This window comes from Notolabrus celidotus, chromosome 7 (genome assembly GCF_009762535.1).
Source record: "Notolabrus celidotus isolate fNotCel1 chromosome 7, fNotCel1.pri, whole genome shotgun sequence".
Classification (NCBI taxonomy): domain Eukaryota; kingdom Metazoa; phylum Chordata; class Actinopteri; order Labriformes; family Labridae; genus Notolabrus; species Notolabrus celidotus.
In genome coordinates this window covers 21,403,884-21,426,051 of record NC_048278.1, presented here as the reverse complement: position 1 = coordinate 21,426,051, position 22,168 = coordinate 21,403,884, and the positions used below count along the sequence as shown (strand labels likewise).

Sequence of the window (22,168 nt, the reverse complement as noted above, 5' to 3'; positions counted from 1 at the left end):
TGCACCAACGGAAAGGCGCTCCTAATTTCATTGTTTGCTAGTCATGCAATGACTAGTTATGGAATTCTCAAATGTCCAAATGATCATATTAATGGATTGGTCCATTTGTGCTCTTTTCCCCATAGTTTCCCCCTAGCCTACAGACATTAACAATACCCGTTTGTTTTTATGTAACAACACTTTGAATTTAATGGCATTGATTCACACGATGGGGTAATATTACTCTGCTCCACATGTTATTGAATTTTCATTGGGAGCTTTCTGCCCCCATAGCCCACGTAAACAGGAGTTTTCATTGATCCGCGTCGTTTTTTCTTTTCTCGGTTCTCACTCTCGTCCCGCTGCAGGGCGGAGAGACAAACTGAATATCGTCTCTTCAGCTGATGATAGGAGCGACTGAAATCTCTTCTGTCATCAGTTGTCGAGAATCGGAAATCTAACATGAATTTGGCGTTTCTTGCGTAATAGCCGCGCTTTTGATTGCGTGTAGCGGCGTGTGTTCCTCCAGCAGCCTTCCTTCATCATCCTGCCGTTCACAGAATGCTGCACACGCCGTGGGAGAGAGACGGTTTTACCGGGGAGCGATAGACGTCACCGAGTCCGGGAGCCGGTGCATGAATTGGACGAGGTGACTGGCTTCAAGGAGCGCTACCCGGGCAAAGGACTGGGAGAGCACAACCCACTGTCGCAACCCGGACGGCAGGATAAGCCATGGTGCTTTTTCAGGACTCACAGGGGCAGAGTGGACTGGGGCTACTGCGACTGTAAACAAGGTAAACAAACGGGCCTAAAGACGCATGCGGGAATATTGTAAGGATCAATGATCTACATGTGTAGAAATACAAAAATCATTACATTAGACAGCAGAAGTCACCAAATAGACTGAATTATAATTTAACAGTCAATAGCCTATAGAAATAATCTCGAATAAGCAAAAAGCAAAATACATTTTAAATGTAGCATATCTTTGTTGAGGCAATGAGAGGAGATAACTGTTAACAGGGTTTTTGTTTTAGCTCCAATGGTGTTGAACTCAGGAAGCTCATGCCGAAGTAATTAAACAGGACACACCCTCAGTGTCCCAGGTGTGAGTACAGTGCATGCAGATGGCAAGTATAAGCACATTTGTGCTGAAATGAGTGCACAAGTATTTGCTATACGGTGAGTTTTGCAATACGAAGTCCAGAGATCAACTGTGAAAGGCAGTAAAACAATAAGAGCAAATAAACCCTTACTGTCATATTCAAATTTGAGATGTGGTGAAAAAAATGGGTTCAGTAAACCTAAGAGTACTTTGAAGAACTTTATTTGCCTTGCGGATTATATCTCTGGCTTTATGAAAGGTAAGAAGTAAGAGAGTGGTAAAGGTAAAGAGTGTATGGTTTCTATCTGGCACAAGAAAAGGTGGCCATGTAGTACTTTGAGTCTTGGAGTCTGCTGGTATAGCATTTGTAATTTATCTCCTGATAAATGATTAATGGAAAAGCGATACATATTTCAGTTATTGAAGGTGTATGGATATTACTATCCTTAATGGGGTCACCTAATACTGTTTCAAGTCCTGTTTATCTTTTTATACATGACCTTTAGAAGTACACTTCTGTGCTCCTACTACAAAATATACCAGGTAGTTAATAGAAATAGAGCCATTCCCACAACAAGCTTACACCAGAACCCACTGTAACCATGTATTGTATGTGTAAATGTCTCATTGAGTCAGGGAGAGAATGAACTATGTGGTGGTCAGGCATGGGACCAAAACAGTGAGAAAGACATTTCCAAACAAAACAAATTAGTATGTGTACATAGCTAAATCTGTCACCTGCTTTGACTTTAAATGAGGTACTTATTGTCACAGGTCTATTTATTGGAGAGTGTTTTGATGTGACACCAAACAACACTGAATTCAACACTGAAGTTTACATGCAGGTTTTTGAAGTTGACACTTTCACTAGCTCATTAATTCATAGGACAGGTATGTGCATGTAAATGTGCTGTCCTTTCAACTGCACTAAATCAAACAGTCTGCCTTCATTTTCTTATTTTTCAACATGGACTGAGTCTTTTTTTTCTTGTACTCCAAGCTGTGTTCCCAGTTGTGCCTCTATTTTTTTTTAAAACTTGAATCATAATCCCTTATTTGTTTTATATTTTGACGAGGTATGGCAAAACTTAAATCTTTTTTTGTGTTGTTTTCCACCCCTTATCAAGTACTCTCTGTGCTGCTTCTTTAAAAATCTACTGTTCTCTGGCTCTCTCTCCATCCTAGGCTCAGTGCGTCTGCAAGGAGGCCGCTCCAAGCTTGATGGAAGGGTGGAAGTCTATCTGGGTGGAGTGTGGGGGTCCATTTGTAGTGATGACTGGGGCGACGAAGACGCTGCAGTGGTTTGCAGACAGCTGGGCAAGGGGTGAGAGAGCAGAGCACACACTCGCAGCACGCACACACATGCACTCAGACATGTACTATTTGCTGCTGCTCTGTGTCTGCCCCTCCCCTGCACATACATATTCAGATACAGGTGCAAGAAAAGCACCACCTACCTTGGAAGCCAACAATGTTAAGCTGCCATCAAAGGCCTGAGAGATGTTTGTGTGTAATGGAAATTTGGTGGGAATGTAGGAGAATTTCACAACTTCAGACTTACGCATGCATGCTTGACAGAGTCTTTGTACTTTTCTTATGTGACCCTTGCATTTTAAACCCCCATTACCCAGGGGTATTTGAATACCTTTAGTGCTCAGCTATGTACCTTGTTACCAGATCTTTTTTTTTTGTGTCTTTGTCTTTCACACACACGTGGAGTTCTAATTTGCTGGGTTCAAATGAGAGCCTTTAGACAGATCCTACATATTAACAGAGCACATAACTAGGGGTGTAGTCAGTGTGATTGCCCCAAGGAACAGAGGCGTTTTGTGCACTTACTACACATGTTGAGACTAACACCAGCACTGGCATGCATGCTGACATGAACACATGCGCATGTGTGCATATTCACACAGGAGTCAATGCACTTCTGCAGCGGAAAGGAAAGGAAAGGAAAGAGGGCAAATGTCAGCCATATGTCAGCTTGAATCATTGGTGATGACTTTCACATGGCCAGTTATTGAAAGCTGTTGGGTGTAAAACTGCTGACCATGTTGGCCCTGGAATGGCAGATCACCAACGGACAGATGGCTCTATGTTACTGCTATTAGGCTAAAACCGACACTTTGCTATCTGCTCTACTGTGTTTCCTAATCAAAACTTCATATTAAATGAGATTGAGTTTCCTATTTTATCTTATTCATTTCAGTAAGTATGTCAAATAAATTAAAGCCTTTTTTTCGATCCTCCTTTAGAACCTCAGGTCATGCAAGTGCAGTTCCTGTGTTTCGTCCAGGCTTGGCCAAATTTCATTGGAGGGCCGTCCATTGCCAGGGAGATGAGCCAGACTTACTCCAGTGTCCTAAGACCACCTGGAACGGAGGAGAGTGTTCACTGGCTGCAGCCATCACCTGCAACCAGCAGCAAGGTAAGCACTCCTCAAGGTGAACTACAAGGGATGGAGCCAGGTTTGCACAAACTTCATAAATTTGATTATAACCGAGTTTGAAAAATTGTTTGTGATACGTATTTGAAACAAAAGAGTTCCCCTTAATTGTGTAAATCTTTCAAATTTCTTAAAGTGTAAAGATATTTATCTGTGCCTTTTAGCAGTAGTATCAGTCCCCATAAGGCTTGTGGGAGGTGGATCAAGGTCAGAAGGAACTGTCGAGGTCTTCCATGCAGGCCATTGGGGTTCCATATGTGATGACCAATGGGACGACAGTGATGCAGAGGTGGTGTGTCGACAACTGGGGCTAAGGTGAATGGGCACTGCAACCCTCCACCCCTACACACACACACATACACAGGTATTACAAATGTTGTTTCATCCATTAAATCCAACCAATAAGGAGCCGTGAGTAGGAGAAAAGGAGAAAGAAGTGTGACAGAAAATTCAAGTAGGAAGCCGAGATGTGTTGATGTGGGTGTCCAGCCGTCTGTTTCTCCCTCTGTCTCCAAAAGTATGACAAGTATTCTTTCCATTTGGACACACACAGAGAGAGACGCGAGCAGTAAAGAACATCTGGGGGTCAGATAGTGAATCAAGCTCATTGTTCCTGTGTGAATTCTAATACCACAGAGATATGCATATTTAGCAACTCTACACTCCCCACATGTTCCTGTGAGCGTTTTTTTGTGGATGCCAACGCAGTGTTGGTGTTGCAGTGTTTATGTATTCACGGATGAGCATGGGCAGCAATTTTTCCAACATAGTTTAATTCCTTTTAGCTACCAAATACAGCATCCTGTAACTTACATTGGGTAAGTTAGGGCTAGGCAGTACATCTGTTGTCAATTGTGTCAGTATTCCTGCAAACCAAACCTTCAATTCTTTCTTACTTCTTCTCTTTTCTTTGTAGCGGTGTGGCCAGGGCATGGGGCCAAGCACATTTTGGCAAGAGTTCAGGCCGTGTGTGGTTGGATGAGGTGCGCTGCACAGGCAATGAACTCACACTGGAGCAGTGTCCCAAAAGTGGCTGGGGTGAACACAACTGTCTACACTCTGAGGATGCCGGGGTGTCCTGCAGCCCTCTTACAGGTAGTACAACATATATGTAGGTTCACAAGGTATGCTGTGAAAATACACACATTCTTTATTTCACATAAAGAGATTTGGAAGTACCTTCAGGAATTCCTCATTTTCAAATGAAAGCTGGGGTTGGTAGTCTCGGAAAACTAGCATGAATTTGAATGTAGCATTTCCTCATGACTCTGTCTAACCCCTCCGCTCCTCCCTCGGAGCTCCTCCAAAACGATCATTTTAACCAGTATAACAAAAAGTGTATCTAAATCTGACTACCAACCCCAGCTTTAAGGTGACAATTTGGTTTACATGTACCCCTAGATTGTGATTTCCTGCTGCAACAAATCAAATGTTTGCTGTAAAACCTGCTGCATAAGACACACCTTAATACCTTTATTGTCATTTAAATAGTGAGCTGCATCGTATACACCATTGCAGCCTATATGCAAGTGTGAAATGCATGGAGAGGTATTTCATAGTGTTACAGTATTCCACCTGGAAGATGGTGCTTGAAGAAGAATTCAGCTGATTTGCTGTATAAAGGATGCTGGATAAATAACGAGTCAGACCAGTCTAGTGGTGTCTTATCTTATCTGCATAGAAGCTGCATGTTACCAATAGCGATGTAAGTCTTCACACAGGTAGACATTTAAGAATATTTTCTCTCTGGGGCCCCCATATCTTGGATACCAATGTGGCTTTATTCCAAATTTTATGGTAATTAAAAAAAGTTAAAAAAAGTCAAAGATCCTGGAGAATGATACTAGGTGAATAAATTATCGTCTGTTTAGTGGACAAGCCCTTGCATTCTTACTCTAAGAGAGATCTGTTCACCAGAACTGAAAATAAGGAGACCATTGCTCATCCTATGCAAACTATGCAGGAGCAGTTCTATTGTTTTCACAAGGCTCTTAAGTATAGCAAGAGTTTGCTGTGTTGCCTGGTGACCATTGTGTGAAGGTCTTAAGGACAGAGCCCCTGTTTACATGCAAGGGCTATTTTTTCTGAGTAGGATCTCAAAGGGCTTTTTTGTGCTCACTGCAGTTGGACATGATTTTATCTGCAGCATATTTTGTTCAAGTTTAGAAGTTCAATTTACAGCAGTGTGTTGAAGAATAATTTAAAACTGGGTCATCAGTTGTCTTTTCAATACAAATGAAGGACATGACTTTTGGTCTTTGTGTATTTGTCTGTGACTGTCTGTCTCTCTCTAGATGGTACTGTCAGGTTCACAGGGGGCACAGGCAGCAACGAGGGGCGTTTAGAAGTCTTCTACCGAGGTCAGTGGGGTACAGTGTGCGATGATGGCTGGACAGACTCAAACACGCTAGTGGTGTGCCGACAACTTGGTTACAGGTAATGTGTATTTGTGCAAACAGACAGGCATTTGTATTACCCTCATGTCTTATAAATAACTGTAAAATGATGTGTGCATGTCTTCATTTTAGGTTAGGTGAGACTCTCCTCTCTGAAGGTCTCGACATCAACCCAGTCCCACGCTTCGGGGTGGGGTCAGGTCCCATTCTTTTGGATGATGTGAGCTGCACAGGGAAGGAGCCTAGCCTTTTGCTGTGCAACAAGAGGGAGTGGCTTCGTCATGACTGCACGCACCATGAAGACGTCAACATTGCATGCAGCCCTGAACGCATCGGAGAAAGTCTCCCAAGTAGTAAGACGGAGTGTTGTCTTACTGTGAAACAGGTTCAGCTGAACCTTTAAGATGTATGCATTTGCATTTGGTTAGACATTTACCGTATATTATGAGAAAAATGTATGTGCCAATGAAGGTAATTTCTGTTGTACTGTGACAGTGTAACAGTAGTCTTAGGTCTTAGGTCACTTTGTCACACCAGATGAAAAGTGAAATAAGCACACAACAACAACCATCTAGCAATGTAATTCTACATGCTTAGAAGTCAAAATTATTTCTTTAGCGGGTATTTCTATTAATGTAATGGCATTAATTATCAGGGAATTAATAGGGAAGCTAAAGCCTGTAGTCATTTGACATCCAGTATGTGAGCGCTTAAAACTTCTTCATGAGCATCTGGTTACCTATACATTTCAGAATTTAAATGAATGGGATATGATCACTTTTGCAGTTCAAATTGAATTTGAATTGAATTACCCCCTACTAGCTTAGCTCAGTTTGAGTTACTTTTTATGGATACCTTTGTAAAGACATAAAACTATCAGTGTTTGCCATCTGGGCCCTTCAACTTTTAAGACTGTCCAGATGTAATACGTCTGGCTAACTGCTGCTATCTATTTATTTCTTAATTCCTGAGACCAAACATTATGGTAGAACAGCCTAACGTCTTTCCTTTAACATTAATGTCATTCTCTACAGTATTTTTTAAAAATGGAAACTCAACCTTGCATAGAGAGCACACAATGTTTTATAGGCAGTGAGGGAAAGGAAACCCTAAGATGACGGATTCCATCTTATTTTCTTTCACTTTTTTAAACCAGGAAATTGATTAAAATCTGTCCTTAAGATCTTTACCATACTCACCCTCCAGTCAATTGCAGCTCATCTTACATGGAAGAGGAAAGGCGGCACTTTCTGGAAGACAGATAGAGGCTGATGTCAGTCATGCTAACACTAATAGGGACAGCTGCTAGATAGCTTTATAACTGGGTCACTTGTAAAGTCATCATGATTAGATGGACCTTTCTTCCTAAAGCCAATCTTTGACATGGTTTGCATAAAACCACACCATCACAGTATGTAAAAGTAGTGTTAGATAAAGCTACATTTGTACCTCTTTGTAGGCTGAGAAAAAAGGTACTGTGAGACAAAGGAGTGGGTTGAATGATAGTGCCATTAGTCAGCCTTATGGCCTACAGCCATCAATAAAGATGTGTTAGGGTAGAGCTGGAATGAGACCAGAAGTGGCTCAGGTTTCAACTCATACATGCAGAAATAAGTCTGTTACCTCTGCTGAGCATCAATGAAAGGAGAAGTCTAGTTTTTAAGTGGTTGCTAAATTTGGTTTAGGTAGCTTACATTGTTTGGTAAGAAGCGGAGGGTCACCCTCACCCCACACAAAGGAATTATGCCATTACTGCAGAACATTTATGTGTTTGTGTGTGTGCCTGTGAGTGTGTTTATGTTTATATGTGAGAGCAAATCCCTCCTTTCCCTCAACATGCCACAAGCAGATTGGTTTATGTTGTTTTTGGAAACGGAGAAAAAGCAGATAAGCCGGGCCGGGCTTTGAACACCCCCCCCCTCTCTCTCTCTCTCTCTCTCTCTCTCTCTCAGTCACTCTCACTCTCTCTTTCAAAAAAGTTTGTTTGTGTCTACGCCAAGAGAGGTATTAAACAATGTTTGTGTTTCTAAGAGAGACACAGATGAGCATTTCCTCAACAGCCCACACTGCCAAATAAGTAAACATTCCCACAATTACGCCCCTGCGCCTTAATCCCCCCTCCCACAACAATTATGTCGTGCACACACACACATTGTTTGAATGCCTGTCATTCAAGTTAGTACTGTCACATTCACCTATATATAGTGAGTTGTTGCATATACGCTGAAACTAAGCTACAAATGCCACAACCCACTATCTCTGAATATGTTAGCTTAAAATATGACATAAATAAAGTCTGGCCATGAAATTGTCCACACATGGAAAAGACATTGGTATTCTCTTGACTTTTTTATTCAGGTTAGTGGGTTTGAGTCTGTTTGATGTCTGTGCATTTGGTTGCAGACTGATGAAGATTGATTGCTTAAACCAAAATCTGCCACTCATTGAATTAAGAGAGAGAGAGCATCATTTAAGAGAGAAAGAACAAGAGACATAGCATGTGAGCAGAGAGGCAATGAAAATTAAAGATCATTTTATAGTATCAGGGGTCTCAACAATTTCCCTTCAGGGCCCACAAGTGGTTGCCTGCATAAGATTGGTCAGGTATTCAAGTTTCTCCCTTTTGTAAGGTACATGTGTGCACATGCCTCATTCATGCCTCAATCATGCCTCAGCCGCATCACATGTTAGCCAGGTTTATCAGGTTTTGTTCAGGAATGTGTGTGTAGTGTCTTTAAGATATTCTAGACTGAGGGGTTTTGTGTAACTTCCGAGAGCAGAAATAACTATGTGACAGCAGGGTGAGTTGGAGTCGGTGTAAACTGTGTCTGTTTGTTATCATCAGGTGTACCACTGAGGCTTGTAGGTGGAGAGAGTCGGAGGGAAGGCCGGGTGGAGCTCTATCTGTCAGGTCAATGGGGGACTGTGTGTGACGACGGATGGACTGATCGTGACGCTGAGGTGGTTTGTCGACAGTTGGGATACAGGTTTGTGTGTTTTGGGGAAAAAAAATCTACAAAAGCACATTGACTTGAGCATGACGAATGCTTTCCTTATGAGAGAGGAAACTTGTTGGAAGGGGCTAATCCACACAATGTTTGAGAGCTAAAGAGATTATCAGTACAGCTCAGAAATTCGCTGCATATTTTTTCAATCTTAATTACCCATTAAACAACTTGTCTTTAAACTATTTATTAACACATTTTGAAAAAAAGTGTTGAAGGATTCCCAAAATGACACTACTGGTTAGTTTAATTTTTGCTCAACCAACAGCCCCCAAATCCAAAGATAATCAGTTTACTCTAAGGAAGGCTTATAAAACCTGCAAATATTAGCTTGAGAAAGTATTACATTTTAGAAATGAATGCGCTAAAAAAAATCACACAAAAATAATACTAAGATGTGATTTTTTATCCTAGCCAACTGTCTATTAATCGAAGGCAATGGGAGGAGCTTTTCATGTTGTGTTTTCTCTTGGATGAAAACTGCATTTCCCATGAGTACCATCACCCACTGTCATCGAGATATGGCTCTTGTCAAAGCATCCATTTGTTGTGGAAAGCAAATGTATGGAACACAGATCTTCTCCTTAATACTGTTGTTCAAGTAGTTATTTAAAATTATGAAGTGAACGTAACACCAACAAAACTTTGTAAACTCAGATTTATTACCATTAGTTAGCTTTAGATAAAAGGTGACCAGATGACCGTTTAAGGTTACCCATAATGATGGGTCCAAATATTAAAAATAATTCTTCAACAGAAAATGCACATCTTTTGTTAATCCTATCCAGAATCAGCCACGGATACAAAAAATGATGAAAAAAAAAAAAAAAAGGTATCCATAGAAAAGAAAATCCTGCTGCTTGGTGACTTACATCTCACTACCTAAATTTACCAGTGGAGTTTGAAACTAAGCCACTTCCATATTTGTGCTGAATATCAACTCTGCTCTAAAACCAAAATTCATTATAAAGAAATAACAAATCTTGTTGCTGATAATTCCATTTGATTATGTAAATCAAGAAGATGCATTAGTATAAGAGTGGGACTATGGATGTCAATTTTAGATATTCTCCATATTCAATCTTTGGAAATTTAAACAATCAATTTGTGATAATCATTAAAAAAACAGACAATTTCTGTGTCTGTGTCAAAAACAATGCCAAATGCATTATTTTCCCCTAAATCAAATATTCCTCATTAACACAATGTATATAATGGCAGTATTGAATAGCTCCGATCATATTGAGGTTTAAAAAATGTTAAACACGCTGAATATCAACGTGTGGAGAAGGCTCAAAAAGAATCTCTGTGTACATACAGTTGTATAAAGTGAAGGCTCAGGCTACAACATGTGGATTTACTGCAATAAGAGAACTGAACAGAAACATATTTCAGACTCACAGTGACCAGTTTTCTGCCTACATATTCTCATGGAGAAAAATGAGCATGTGTATGTGGTCAGCTGTCAGCGGGGAGTGCAACCGGGGCAGAGAAAAAAGCGCTCGTGAAGACCTGACGCACAGCCGCATCCCCCAGTTGAGGGGATACTCGATTAATTGTTAACATCCCTAAGTGGGACTATTTCAAAATCAGTTAAAAGGCCCTTAAAGTCCCTTTTAGTAATTGTTGAAGGTCTAAGCTTTTCAACTTGTATCTGTTCAGGAAGATTTTAAATTTCTATAAATCCTTAGTGGCTACATTTTAGATTTTCAATCTACATCAAGTGGCTTAGTGTAAATTGAATGCATGCCTTTCATTGTCGATGCACCGGAACACCTTATATAATGTAGGTTTTTATCACTTATTCTCATATTTTCTCTTTTATCCTTCTTGTTTTCAGCATATGTTCATCTCCAACAACAGGATGTTTGGGCGTATGTAAGAGAAAATGTCTCTGTGAAGCCGTTGCTTTGCAGTGTGACAGCTTTATACATTGAACACCCCTAAGTGATTCCAGATGACCTACTCTGTTCACAAAATCAATCAGCACGTCTTAGACTTGGCACCCATCCTATAGTACCCTTGCTTCTGCTTTCTGTGTCTGTCTGTCTGTCTGTCTGTCTGTCTGTCTGTCTGTCTGTCATCTCTCCATCCCTCTAGCTCTCTCTGGTTTTAGTTTGCACCTTATCATGCATGTCTTGAGTTTCGAGCTAACCTAAGTCGGAATACCTACAGATCTTTCAATCATTCAAAGTTACTGTGTTTCCTAGATTTATCTTTTAAATATGTGTGCTGTAGTGTTTGAGCACTTCTCATGACCCTCCCGTTTACTGCCAGGGTTTTTTATTAGAGGTTTATGCTGTGCCCTTTAGCAGAGCCAAGACAAACATCCAATTAAAGGGCAGGCAATTTGTGCAAATGACACATCCAAAGTGTCAGATATGTCCAGGCAAGGCAAACTACGTCATCTCATCCTCTCTGTGTCCTATTATCTCCTCCCCCTAAGACACTGTCCTCTTTTCCAAAACAAAGGCAAAGTGATGGCTAGGGAAAACTATATCGTAACAAACTTTCCTCACATCACTCCTCAGCAAGGAAGAATCCTCCTTAAGCCACCTAATTTTCTGTGACACATCTGTGTGTACATGAAAGCCACATCTGGAGTGCATAAGCGTGAGAGAATGAGAGGAAGCGTGTTGGAGTCATGTAAAAACTGTGTTAGGATCATCATTCTGTCTCGCACAGGGTGTGGTGAAAGGTCATTACATACACAGCAGGCCCCTGAGGATTGGAGGTCAGCATGGGAGTGATGAAAGAGAATATATACAGATGCGCACACACTTTCACGCAAATTACAATCAATGTCAATAGTTTGACTGAGAGTCAACCTGACTTAGGATCTACATGAGTCTTGCTGGAACTGCTTTTTGTTCATGTGACAAGACTAAAACAATGAGAGGTTTTACTGTTACTGAAATCTCGTCTGAGAATCATCCAGATGAGTTTCCTTACGTCTGCAGTTTATGATTTATGCGAGTCGGTTTGGCTGCATCTTTTCTCCCATTCTCTCCAGAAATACTTTAAGCAGATCCACTAAGATTAGAAAATGTTTGTCAAGAGTGTTTTTTTTCATGGTGTCCTGTCAATGGACACGACATAAAATATTATTTCTGAGGAAAATAATCATTGTTATGTTTCCACAAAAATACAGCAAGTAGCTTTCTTATACTTCCAAGGTTTATACCCAAGTGACTATGAGTGTTACCCATGGCATGCTAAGCACTGTTCAGGGAGAAATAGGAGACAACGATGCAGAGCCAGAGGTCTCAATAAGCGAAATGAGATTCCCTGTGGCTCAGTAAGGAAGCAATACCTGCCACCCACCAAACCCTAGGGATGCAACATGAGATCATCCAGGTCAGTTATCTATCAATCTTAATTAAAACCACAGTAACAGTCGTACACAGCCATAACCCATAGGTTACCTGTAATTGTATAGGCTGTAACCCATGCTAATAAAGTCAGTGATACACTTGCTATCAGATTGTGGACAAAGTTTGACCTGGTTTGCGTCACAGTCAGGGAATGTCAAACCATAACATATATACTGACATCTTATCTCTACCCCTGTATGCTTATGCACACACATGTAGACAGAGAGATCCAGCACATCAGCATTCTTTTGTACACAACATAAATAAAAGTTATATCGAAAGGATACATAGTAACATTGAATAAAGAACAAAGTTGAGTTTTATATATGTAATTAAAGAAAAAAAAACCATTACATTTTACTGCTTGTCTTCTAACAGAAACAAAGTGCAGGGAGTACATTACTCCAGTCCTCTCTCAATGGCCCTCCCGTGCAGTTTGGAGTTCAGTTTAAAAATCTGGTTACAACTTGTGGGTTTGAGTCAGTACTCTTTGTTCTGTTGTGTCAATAGTGTGGCTTAATGTCACTCAAGTCGGTATCTGCTAGATGTTCCTAGAGACTATAGCATAGCAGGACACAGAACATTTGGTGACTTTGTCCTTGGACTTTGGAGTGGTTTATTTCCTTTATTGAAGAGGAATGTCAAATTCAGATCAGTCATTTCAAAAAGCCTCTTGTCTTCTTTGGTTCCTTTCTTTACTAAATTGATGCCTTGTTTTTTTGTTAATGCTTTTTTTTGTATGTTGAACTCTTCTGTTCTATTTTTGATATTCAGTTATATTTTTTATATTTATTAAAATGAAAACAGTAATGGGCACAATAATTCAAACTTGTTATTTTGTAACAGGTCTAACACTTTTCCAGCTTAGGTTGATTCAGAAAAAAACTAATTTCTCTTAAAATTTCTCTTTATTTCTTCTCTTCTCCCTTCTTCAGTGGGGTGGCGAAAGCACGTGTGATGGCGTACTTTGGGGAAGGGACCGGGCCTATCCATGTTGACAACGTGAAATGCAGCGGCGAGGAACGCTCGATAGCAGACTGCATCAAACAGACACCTGGCACACACAATTGTCGCCATAGTGAGGACGCCGGGGTCATCTGTGACTATGGGGAATTTCAACACAGCTACAAAGAGGTCAAGGGTCAAACAGGTCTGTTTCTTCTTCTTAATGTTACTCAGAAAAACAAACAGCAGAGCTTCTGTGATTTATTTGGAGCCTGCATGACGCTAGAGCATGTTTAGCAAACATTTCAGTTTGATGTACACATTGGAAAATGAATGAAAAACAAAGATGAAAGGGTAAGACTCAGAAAGAGGACAGCAGGGAGGACTTCAGTGTGAGTGGGTATGTTTATATATATACAGTACAGGCCAAAAGTTTGGACACACCTTCTCATTCAATGCGTTTTCTTTATTTTCATGACTATTTACATTGTAGATTCTCACTGAAGGCATCAAAACTATGAATGAACACATGTGGAGTTATGTACTTAACAAAAAAAGGTGAAATAACTGAAAACATGTTTTATATTCTAGTTTCTTCAAAATAGCCACCCTTTGCTCTGATTACTGCTTTGCACACTCTTGGCATTCTATCAATGAGCTTCAAGAGGTAGTCACCTGAAATGGTTTCCACTTCACAGGTGTTCCTTATCAGGGTTAATTAGTGGAATTTCTTGCTTTATCAATGGGGTTGGGACCATCAGTTGTGTTGGCATCGAGAGAATGCCAAGAGTGTGCAAAGCAGTAATCAGAGCAAAGGGTGGCTATTTTGAAGAAACTAGAATATAAAACATGTTTTCAGTTATTTCACCTTTTTTTGTTAAGAACATAACTCCACGTGTTCATTCATAGTTTTGATGCCTTCAGTGAGAATCTACAATGTAAATAGTCATGAAAATAAAGAAAACGCATTGAATGAGAAGGTGTGTCCAAACTTTTGGCCTTTACTGTATATGTATAAATACATATCCAGAAGGTAAAATGAGAGAGTGATGTTATTGCTTCACCCTGTCTGTCACATATCACGTCAGACTCACACCAGGCTATCAGTTACCTGCACACATGCTAGTACCTCATTTCTTGCTGGCACATACTGCTGAAGTCAAACCAAGGCAGGAGGGTGCTTTGTCTCCTATAAGTATGATAAATTGCATCTTCTGAAAAAGTACTTAACCTCAGTTTATAGATTTTAACATCACACACACACACACACACACACACACACACACACACACACACACACACACACACACACACACACACACACACACACACACACACACACCATCTCTCGTTTATTTTATTTACATTATCAGAAGGATGAATCCCAAGCTTTCTCAGTTCAGTCAATCTTAAATATTTAATAAAAGCAACATCTGAACCTAAATGTGTGGTTTAGCAATCATCGCCCTCCCACACACTCTCACATATACACACCCAATAGTTCCTCTTTTGTCTCTGTCAGATCCTGCCAGCTCAATTTGTGGTCTGCGGCTCAAGCACACTCGCCAGCGCCGAATTATAGGAGGAGAAAACTCTCTGAGGTAAGATGGAAGGGACAGAAGGGATTAATAACAGCACAGAGAACATCTGCCAGAAACATAGAATGAAAGAGAGTTGGAAGCATTTTCAAATCCGTGAGTCTTAGATTGAAAACAGCTGATCTGAAGCTGCAGGCAAAGAATTGTATGTACTTCCAAACATTAACATATACTATTTTTAGCCAGTGGAGGCATGCAAATTAGTTGGAATGTAAGCTTGTAATCTATGTGTGTCTGCAATGATGATTTATAAGCAAGAGAAACTGGCGTACACAGAAAGACTATAGAATCAAACAAGAAAATCCTGTGGTGATAACTCAGTATATCTGCGTGTAGTGTGTGTGTGTGTTTGTGTGTGTGTGTTTTTGAGAAAAAGAGAGAGACAGAGAGAGAGAGAGAGAGAGAGAAAGAAAGAGGGAGGGGAAGCAGAGTAAAGTGCAGTTTTAATGCTTATAAACATATAATTTAAAAATGTAACAAAGTTATATTTTATCAAAATTAGTGATTATTTGTGTAGATGTGTGGGTCACATCCTGCATGCTTAGACTTGCTGCATTTAAACAATCTGGCGTTTTTTGTACTATAAAAAAATCAGATAAATCATGTTTTGATGTGCTGCTCTGTGTGCTAATTGTTTGATGCCTTGTGTTTCTTTTAATCAAGGTGTAATTCCCACATATGGTGACGCTGCTTTACAATAAAACACTGAAAAGTCCTTAATCTTTTAACATTGTCAAAATAATACATCATTTTCATCTGCCAGTGTGTTTTATAAAATTGCTTGTGTGTGTTTGTGTTTGTGTTTGTGTTTTTGTACATATTTGTAGGGGTGGTTGGCCATGGCAGGCGGCGATACGTTTACGGGGGTCTCGAGGAGATGGGAGGTTGGTGTGTGGAGCAACTGTAATCGACACCTGCTGGGTCCTCACCTCTGCACACTGCTTTAAGAGGTCAAACATACACACTCAACACATAGTCACAAACATTCTGTATCTTTGAGGCAATGTTTGTGTTGTGGATTGGAAGCTATACAAGTTCTAAGTATGCATACATGTGCCTCTACCAGTAATTGAGCTGCACCCAGGCTACATATCTTATGTACTTCCTTGTAAAATTCAAGTCTGACACAAGCATGTGAGCACAAACTACGAGAGTAGTCATGGTTTGGCTGAGGTGCAGGTGGCAGGGAGATACGACGTTAAGTTTCATCTGGTCTCAGGACCTCCAAGTGGCACCACCATCTTGGAATCAGTCACCCAATGAATATAGCAGGTAAGACAGTGGCAAGGTTTTAATTGTGGAACAGGTATTATAGTCGCTACAATAAGTGGCATCAAATAACTGCCTGTCATAAAGAAATTCTGGGTCAATGGAATAAAAACAACCGGTCTATTCAACAGAATAATTTTACGTGCTCACACACCTTAGAGCCTCAGGCTTTTAATTTTATATTATATAGGATTTGATGTTTAAAGACAGCCTGTGGGTGTATTTTTCACTCTTAGATTGATGGCATAAACACAATAGAAGAGTTTGCTGACTGCTGCCAATTGGCATACACTTTGTACACACAGCACCACATTTCCCTATTGTACCAGTAAATTATTTGTCATTTAGTGTTTATTATTATCAAAAGATACAGAACCCACATCTAAATACCACATGAGAAAAAACACCATAGATCGTGAAACATTTGTTTTTAGCTTCCGATAGAATCAAAGACATCATAAACAGGCATGAAAGGTCACTCCAAAGTGATTTCATAGCTAGCCTTGTCAGATATCAGTCCTCTATGCTCCAGACTGTTAGCTTCAGTTATGACAGCTTTGAAAAGTAATTTGCTGCATGCTGCCAGAGCATGCAGACCAAGATAGGGACTTCCGACTGCACAGTGTCACCTTTCATTTATGTTAACCAAAATAGTGTGACACACTCTCTCACGGTATCAAACAAACAAACTAATGCCTAGTAACTAATTATCAGAAAATACATGAGCATGTTGGCATACCCTGTTCTGCTAGTTCTATTTTGCAGATGGTTTCAGCATTCCATGTGAGGGTATTGTAAACACATCTAAGTGAGGTGATCATATTACGTTGTTGCTTACATGTTGATTTCCGAATAGTAGGCTCATTAAAATTGACCCAAGGTCAGTGGTCACATGTTGTCATCGCATTAAACTATTTATACCTCATAGCTGTACAGCTGGGGGCTTGCCAACAGTCAAAGAACTTCAGCAGATTTTTGACTCCTGTAAGCAACAACAGCAGTGAATGAAAGGTAACTTAGGTGTATGATTGTGCAGTAAGCAGAGGATCAGGCCAGGAAGTCCTCCACAAACTGCCAGAAGCTGTGATCAGTCTTGCTCAAACCTGTGTGTGTGTGTGCGTGTGCGTGTGTGTGCATGCGTATATTGATGGGTATGTACTGTACTTAGATGACTGGTGAGTAGTGTCTCTGGTCTGCCAGGAAGCTGTAGCATTCAGGTCAGGAGATCTTAGGAGATCTTTCCGGAAACACTCTGCAAGTTGTAAGTGGACACAGAGACTTGGCTCAATCAAAAGGTCTCCTTCTTTCACTCCTCTCCTCTGCCCACTCTTCCCTCCCTCTTACTTTAGTCCTGTCATTGTCCCTGACTTGCCCTGCTGATTTTGCTCCTCTTCTCACTCTTTCCCACTTTCCCAGCTGAATCAACTTGAGTATCCTCAGGGTTTAAAGAGTTTCCTCAAGAGAAAAACAAACACACAACAAAATGCAACCTTCAAAAATCAATGAGAAAAGTCTGAAAAGGGTAGGACAAAGTTTATTGAAAAGATAGGCTTATCTTTTAAAAAAAGTTTTCATATTAATTCTTCAAGAGGACACTAACTGCTAGACAATATCGTATAACATCATAAACTTGTATTCTATTCTCACACTTTAAGGAGCAGATCTAATGTCTGCATGTGTTAAATGTAAGATTATGGTATTTTTCAGCTATGGAAAAACCATTGCTGAGCTAACTCCCTCTGAGTGTTTGAATTTATTGCCCATCTTTAAAGCAGTTTTATGGCTGACACCCTCTAATGGCTCCTTCTCTCTGCAGGTATGGAAACAGCACTAAGCAGTATAAAGTTAGAGTGGGAGACTACCACTCCCTTGTCCCTGAAGAGTACGAAGAGGAATACGCTGTCGACCAGATTGTCCTCCACCCAAGTTACTACTCTGAGAGCAATGATTACGATCTGGCCTTGGTCCGTCTGTCACCAGGAGCAGTGGGCCACATGGCCGGAGAGTGTGTGTCTTTCAGCCGACATGTTCTTCCTGCTTGTCTGCCCATGAAAAAAGAGAGAGTGCTCAAGCAAGCCAGCAACTGTCACATCACTGGCTGGGGTGACACAGGTAAGGGTGTGTGTCTGTCAAAGTCGGGAGAGTTTGGTTGCCTTGTATGCAAAAAGGAAATGTGTATGTTTTGTAATAGATCAGGATACCTAATTCTAAATACTTATTACAATGATTGTATAACTGAAAAAATAATTAGTTGTAAACTCTGAAAGGACATCTGGTCAAATTTCAAGTCATAACATATTTGATGACTCTTTCACTACCATCTGTAAGCATACAATGGCATCCAAAATACAGTTCAAAAGTGTCATACACTGAAACAGAAAAAGCCCAATTTCCTTGCTAAGAGACATTTAAGCTAGCTAAAAATATTGGCAATATTTTTAGCTAAGCTACGATAGTGTTAGCTAGCTAACGATTAAGTTTTTCAGGGTAGCTGTTCTAGATGTTATTATGTCAATTTAACTTGAATTGTGGCCTGATGTCCCTCCAGATTTTAATCTGATTTTACTCTCCATTTCATACAATTCATAAACACAAAATACAGCAGAAAGTTATTTTATCATTAATGTAATCACACTACAGTTAATTGGTTTAAAGTCAACTGTACAATTTGTTATACTTCAAAATAATCATTTGCTGCAACCAGGATTTTATTCATATTTATGTTAAGTTTGGGGTTTTAATTAATCAATCAATCTTTATTTACTTAGAGACAAATCACAACAAATGTTATCTTGAGATGCTTTACAAACAGAGCAGGTCGAGACAGTACTCTGTGTTCACTTAAAGAGCTGATGAGTAGAAGAGAATTTTCCATTATTGCACTCGTCTGACGTATGTGTCCATACTCTTGCCTGAGAGCGATCACACATCTGTTAATGATCTTTAAATTACATGCTGATGTCATTAATCACAGCAACACAGTCACATAGAGCTGGTAAAGGTCACAGTACACGCTTATGCAAAAACTTGTTCTCCCTACTGAGGGGTTAGTGAATCTTTTTCCCTTCGTATCTTTGCGTTTGTGTGAGAAAGAGTGTTTTCATTTGTTTCTCAAAGTGTTTTGACAACACAAGCTATTTAGAGTAAGTGTGATAGAGGGAAGAACTGTTTAATTTAGAGTGATAAGTCTGGTTTGCACAGCTGTTTGCTTTTGGCTGTCTGCCACTCTATTGACACAAAAAGATATGCAAGAGCAAATCGTGCACATAACCTGCTATGCGCAGCTAATAACAATGTGTGGCTCTGGAGAGGGACGGAAGCTTTTCATATCTTGCTTATCCTGCGTCTCCTTTTCTAAGGCATAGAGACGTTTTTTTTATATGGGATCCATCACTGACCCTGTGGAGGTGGTGGCTGACAGGAGGATTATGGCCAATCTGTCGTCTTTGATGAACATTTCTTTTTTACATAGATATTCTGATAGATTAGATATATATTGACATAGCGTGGTCTAGACCTCCTATGTTTGTAAAATCGTCTTGAGATAACGTTTGTTGTGATTTGGCACTCTACAAATAAAGATTGATTGATTGATTGATCACACACTACCAGAAAAGTTTGAATTATCTTCTGTTTAAAGCTCTATTATACCTGAAAGATGCCAGGGGCCAACTGGCAAAGCAAGGACAAAAAAAAAAACATGTCATGAACCAAAAGAGCAATTAGGTATCATGTCTAAAAGTTTAGAACCATCTCAAAATGGATTAGAGTAAAAGTAACATCAGTTTGCAGTTATATAAGTTGTCTTACTATCAGTCTTGGATGCATAGAAATGTAGATGCCAACAAATACCCTTCAAACTCTAATGCTTCCCCCTCTTCCTCAGGTCGTTCATACTCCAAGACCCTGCAGCAGGCCCCCCTCTTTTTACTACCACGTCGTCATTGCCAGGAGCATTTTCACGGTGCCTTCACAAGCCGCATGCTCTGCGCAGGCAGCATCCAGCCAGAGAGGCGTGTGGACAGTTGTCGCGGTGACAGTGGAGGTCCATTGGTGTGTGAGCGTCCGGGAGGGGGTTGGGTGGTTTATGGGGTCACGTCCTGGGGCCATGCCTGCCGGACACAACAGTCCCCTGGTGTCTATACAAAAGTCTCTGCCTTTAGTCCCTGGATACACAAGGCGATTGGACGGGATAGCAGAAAAGGGAGAGGCAGTAAAAGGTGAATTATCAGGCACAGCTACAACGAAACAACTTTTTAATTAAAAAAAACAATGACATTAAAGAGTTACTTGATTTGTTGTATCAAACTGACAACTGATACAACAGCATATTGCAGTTGCCAGTATCTCAGGCAGCTCTGAACCCTTGTCTTACAACTTTTTTATATATTGTGAAAAATGTAGGCATTTCTTTTTCTCTCATCTGTGTCAAAAGCACTTATTCAATAACCTTGTCTCTTGAGCTGCAAGATTTTGGTTGATCAAATCTCAACCCTAGAAACTGTCATAACTTGAGTCTCTTCTTTTAATGGAAATGCATAGAAACTAATATAATTTTTTCTCTTAAATATGTTTTCTTTCCTTTCTTTAAAAAAATAAATAAAGTTGTACTCTAATTTGTGCTATGACACATGGGATTAAACTTGTTAAAAAAGGGACCACAGTGTTAAAACCAATAAACAGTATAGCGCATGCTCTCCTGCATCCACAGTATTGGCATGATATGAATTTGCAGATTTGCACTAAGAAACCCTGCCTATGTTCCCTAATGCATGACATTCAGTGATTTTGTGTCAAGTATTACACTAAAAGTAATAATTGCCAAATTGAAATATGTCCTTAAACCTCTTTTCATTCTAGTTTATATAATGTTTCTCTATATTGACCTTTGTTCTACTGAGTAAAAAACAGGTTCTATGTCTTAGTAGTATTACTCAGGTGTTTATAATGTGTATTCAATCAATATTTGTCCTTGTCTCATTGCTGCTTGAAATTTGCAGAAAAAAAAAGACTCAAGCTGATTTGGAATGAAAGCACAAGACAGCATTTCTACGTGCTGATTCATTGTTCTGACACCTGGATGGTATGTGCTTTTGTCCTGGTGGGATAGTTGAGTGTTGTTGACAGAGACAATCTGGTACACTTGAAGAAACACAGCCATCACACTGCTTTCTTATTCGATGTTGTCTGACTTTATGTTTTAATGTACTGAAACATTTCTTCATAAACTTTGATTTTGTAAAAAAAAAAGTATCTGTTTTGTGTGTGGTTCTTACATTTAAAATATTTGTATTATATATGGGTCTGTTCACATAAAACAGTCTGGTATTTGTGGGCATGTTTTCTAAGAGCTTCACCATTCCCACACTACTAGAACATGACAGCAGCTTGGAATGACAGGTCTTTCAGGCTTGTTCCTAACCATAAACTAGAGGTCTTTCAGACTTGTTCCTAACCGTAAACTGTCAAAGTGAGCACTACCGTGTCAGATAATGCGTTTGCACACAAACCCACACACTGTGTTCAGGAATGGCAGCCCTGTTCTCGGTTGTCTTCATTTACTAAGCAAACACAGCCTGTTGAATTATAACGCATTTGAGATCTGGGACAAACTGTTTCAACAAGAGGCTGCATGGAATCAATGCAATATAGATTGAAAATCTGTCTATTGTTTGTCTTCAGAATATGGTCAGTGTAAAAATCTCGTTTTTGAAAATTAATTTGTGAAAACTTTGCACCTTGTGTCAGAATTCTTTGTTTAAAATTAATGTGCATGTTTTTTTTTTTTTGTATAAGCTCAATACTTTCAAGACACTGTTGTAAATTCAACAGAATAGCACCCCCCTGTGGCTCAACCATAGCACCAAATGTAATCCTTAATCCTGTATTGACTGTAAGTCATTTGCAATTGCAAAGTAAAGTTGAATGTCCAGTATAGAGGGGTCTTTTTCATCCTATATCAATGTGAACTCACCTTCCAATCATACATGATCCTAATTAATTATTTTTCTAAGGGGTAAAAGTTTTGAAAACCAAATACATAAACTATTG

General features: G+C 39.8%; 1 protein-coding gene across 1 annotated transcript; it reads left to right on the top strand.

Annotated features, from left to right (window-relative positions):
• The first annotated feature begins 17 nt into the window (after positions 1-17).
• Positions 18-21,326, top strand: prss12 (serine protease 12). Its single transcript, XM_034688194.1, is given in 16 exon segments — positions 18-460; positions 463-621; positions 624-773; positions 2,270-2,408; positions 3,340-3,512; positions 3,695-3,845; positions 4,447-4,625; positions 5,825-5,966; positions 6,059-6,279; positions 8,772-8,913; positions 13,241-13,455; positions 14,773-14,851; positions 15,676-15,798; positions 17,934-18,229; positions 20,004-20,337; positions 21,118-21,326. Coding segments are annotated over 16 exon segments (2,553 nt in total). The 5' UTR covers positions 18-441; the 3' UTR covers positions 21,149-21,326.
• The last annotated feature ends 842 nt before the right edge of the window (positions 21,327-22,168 follow it).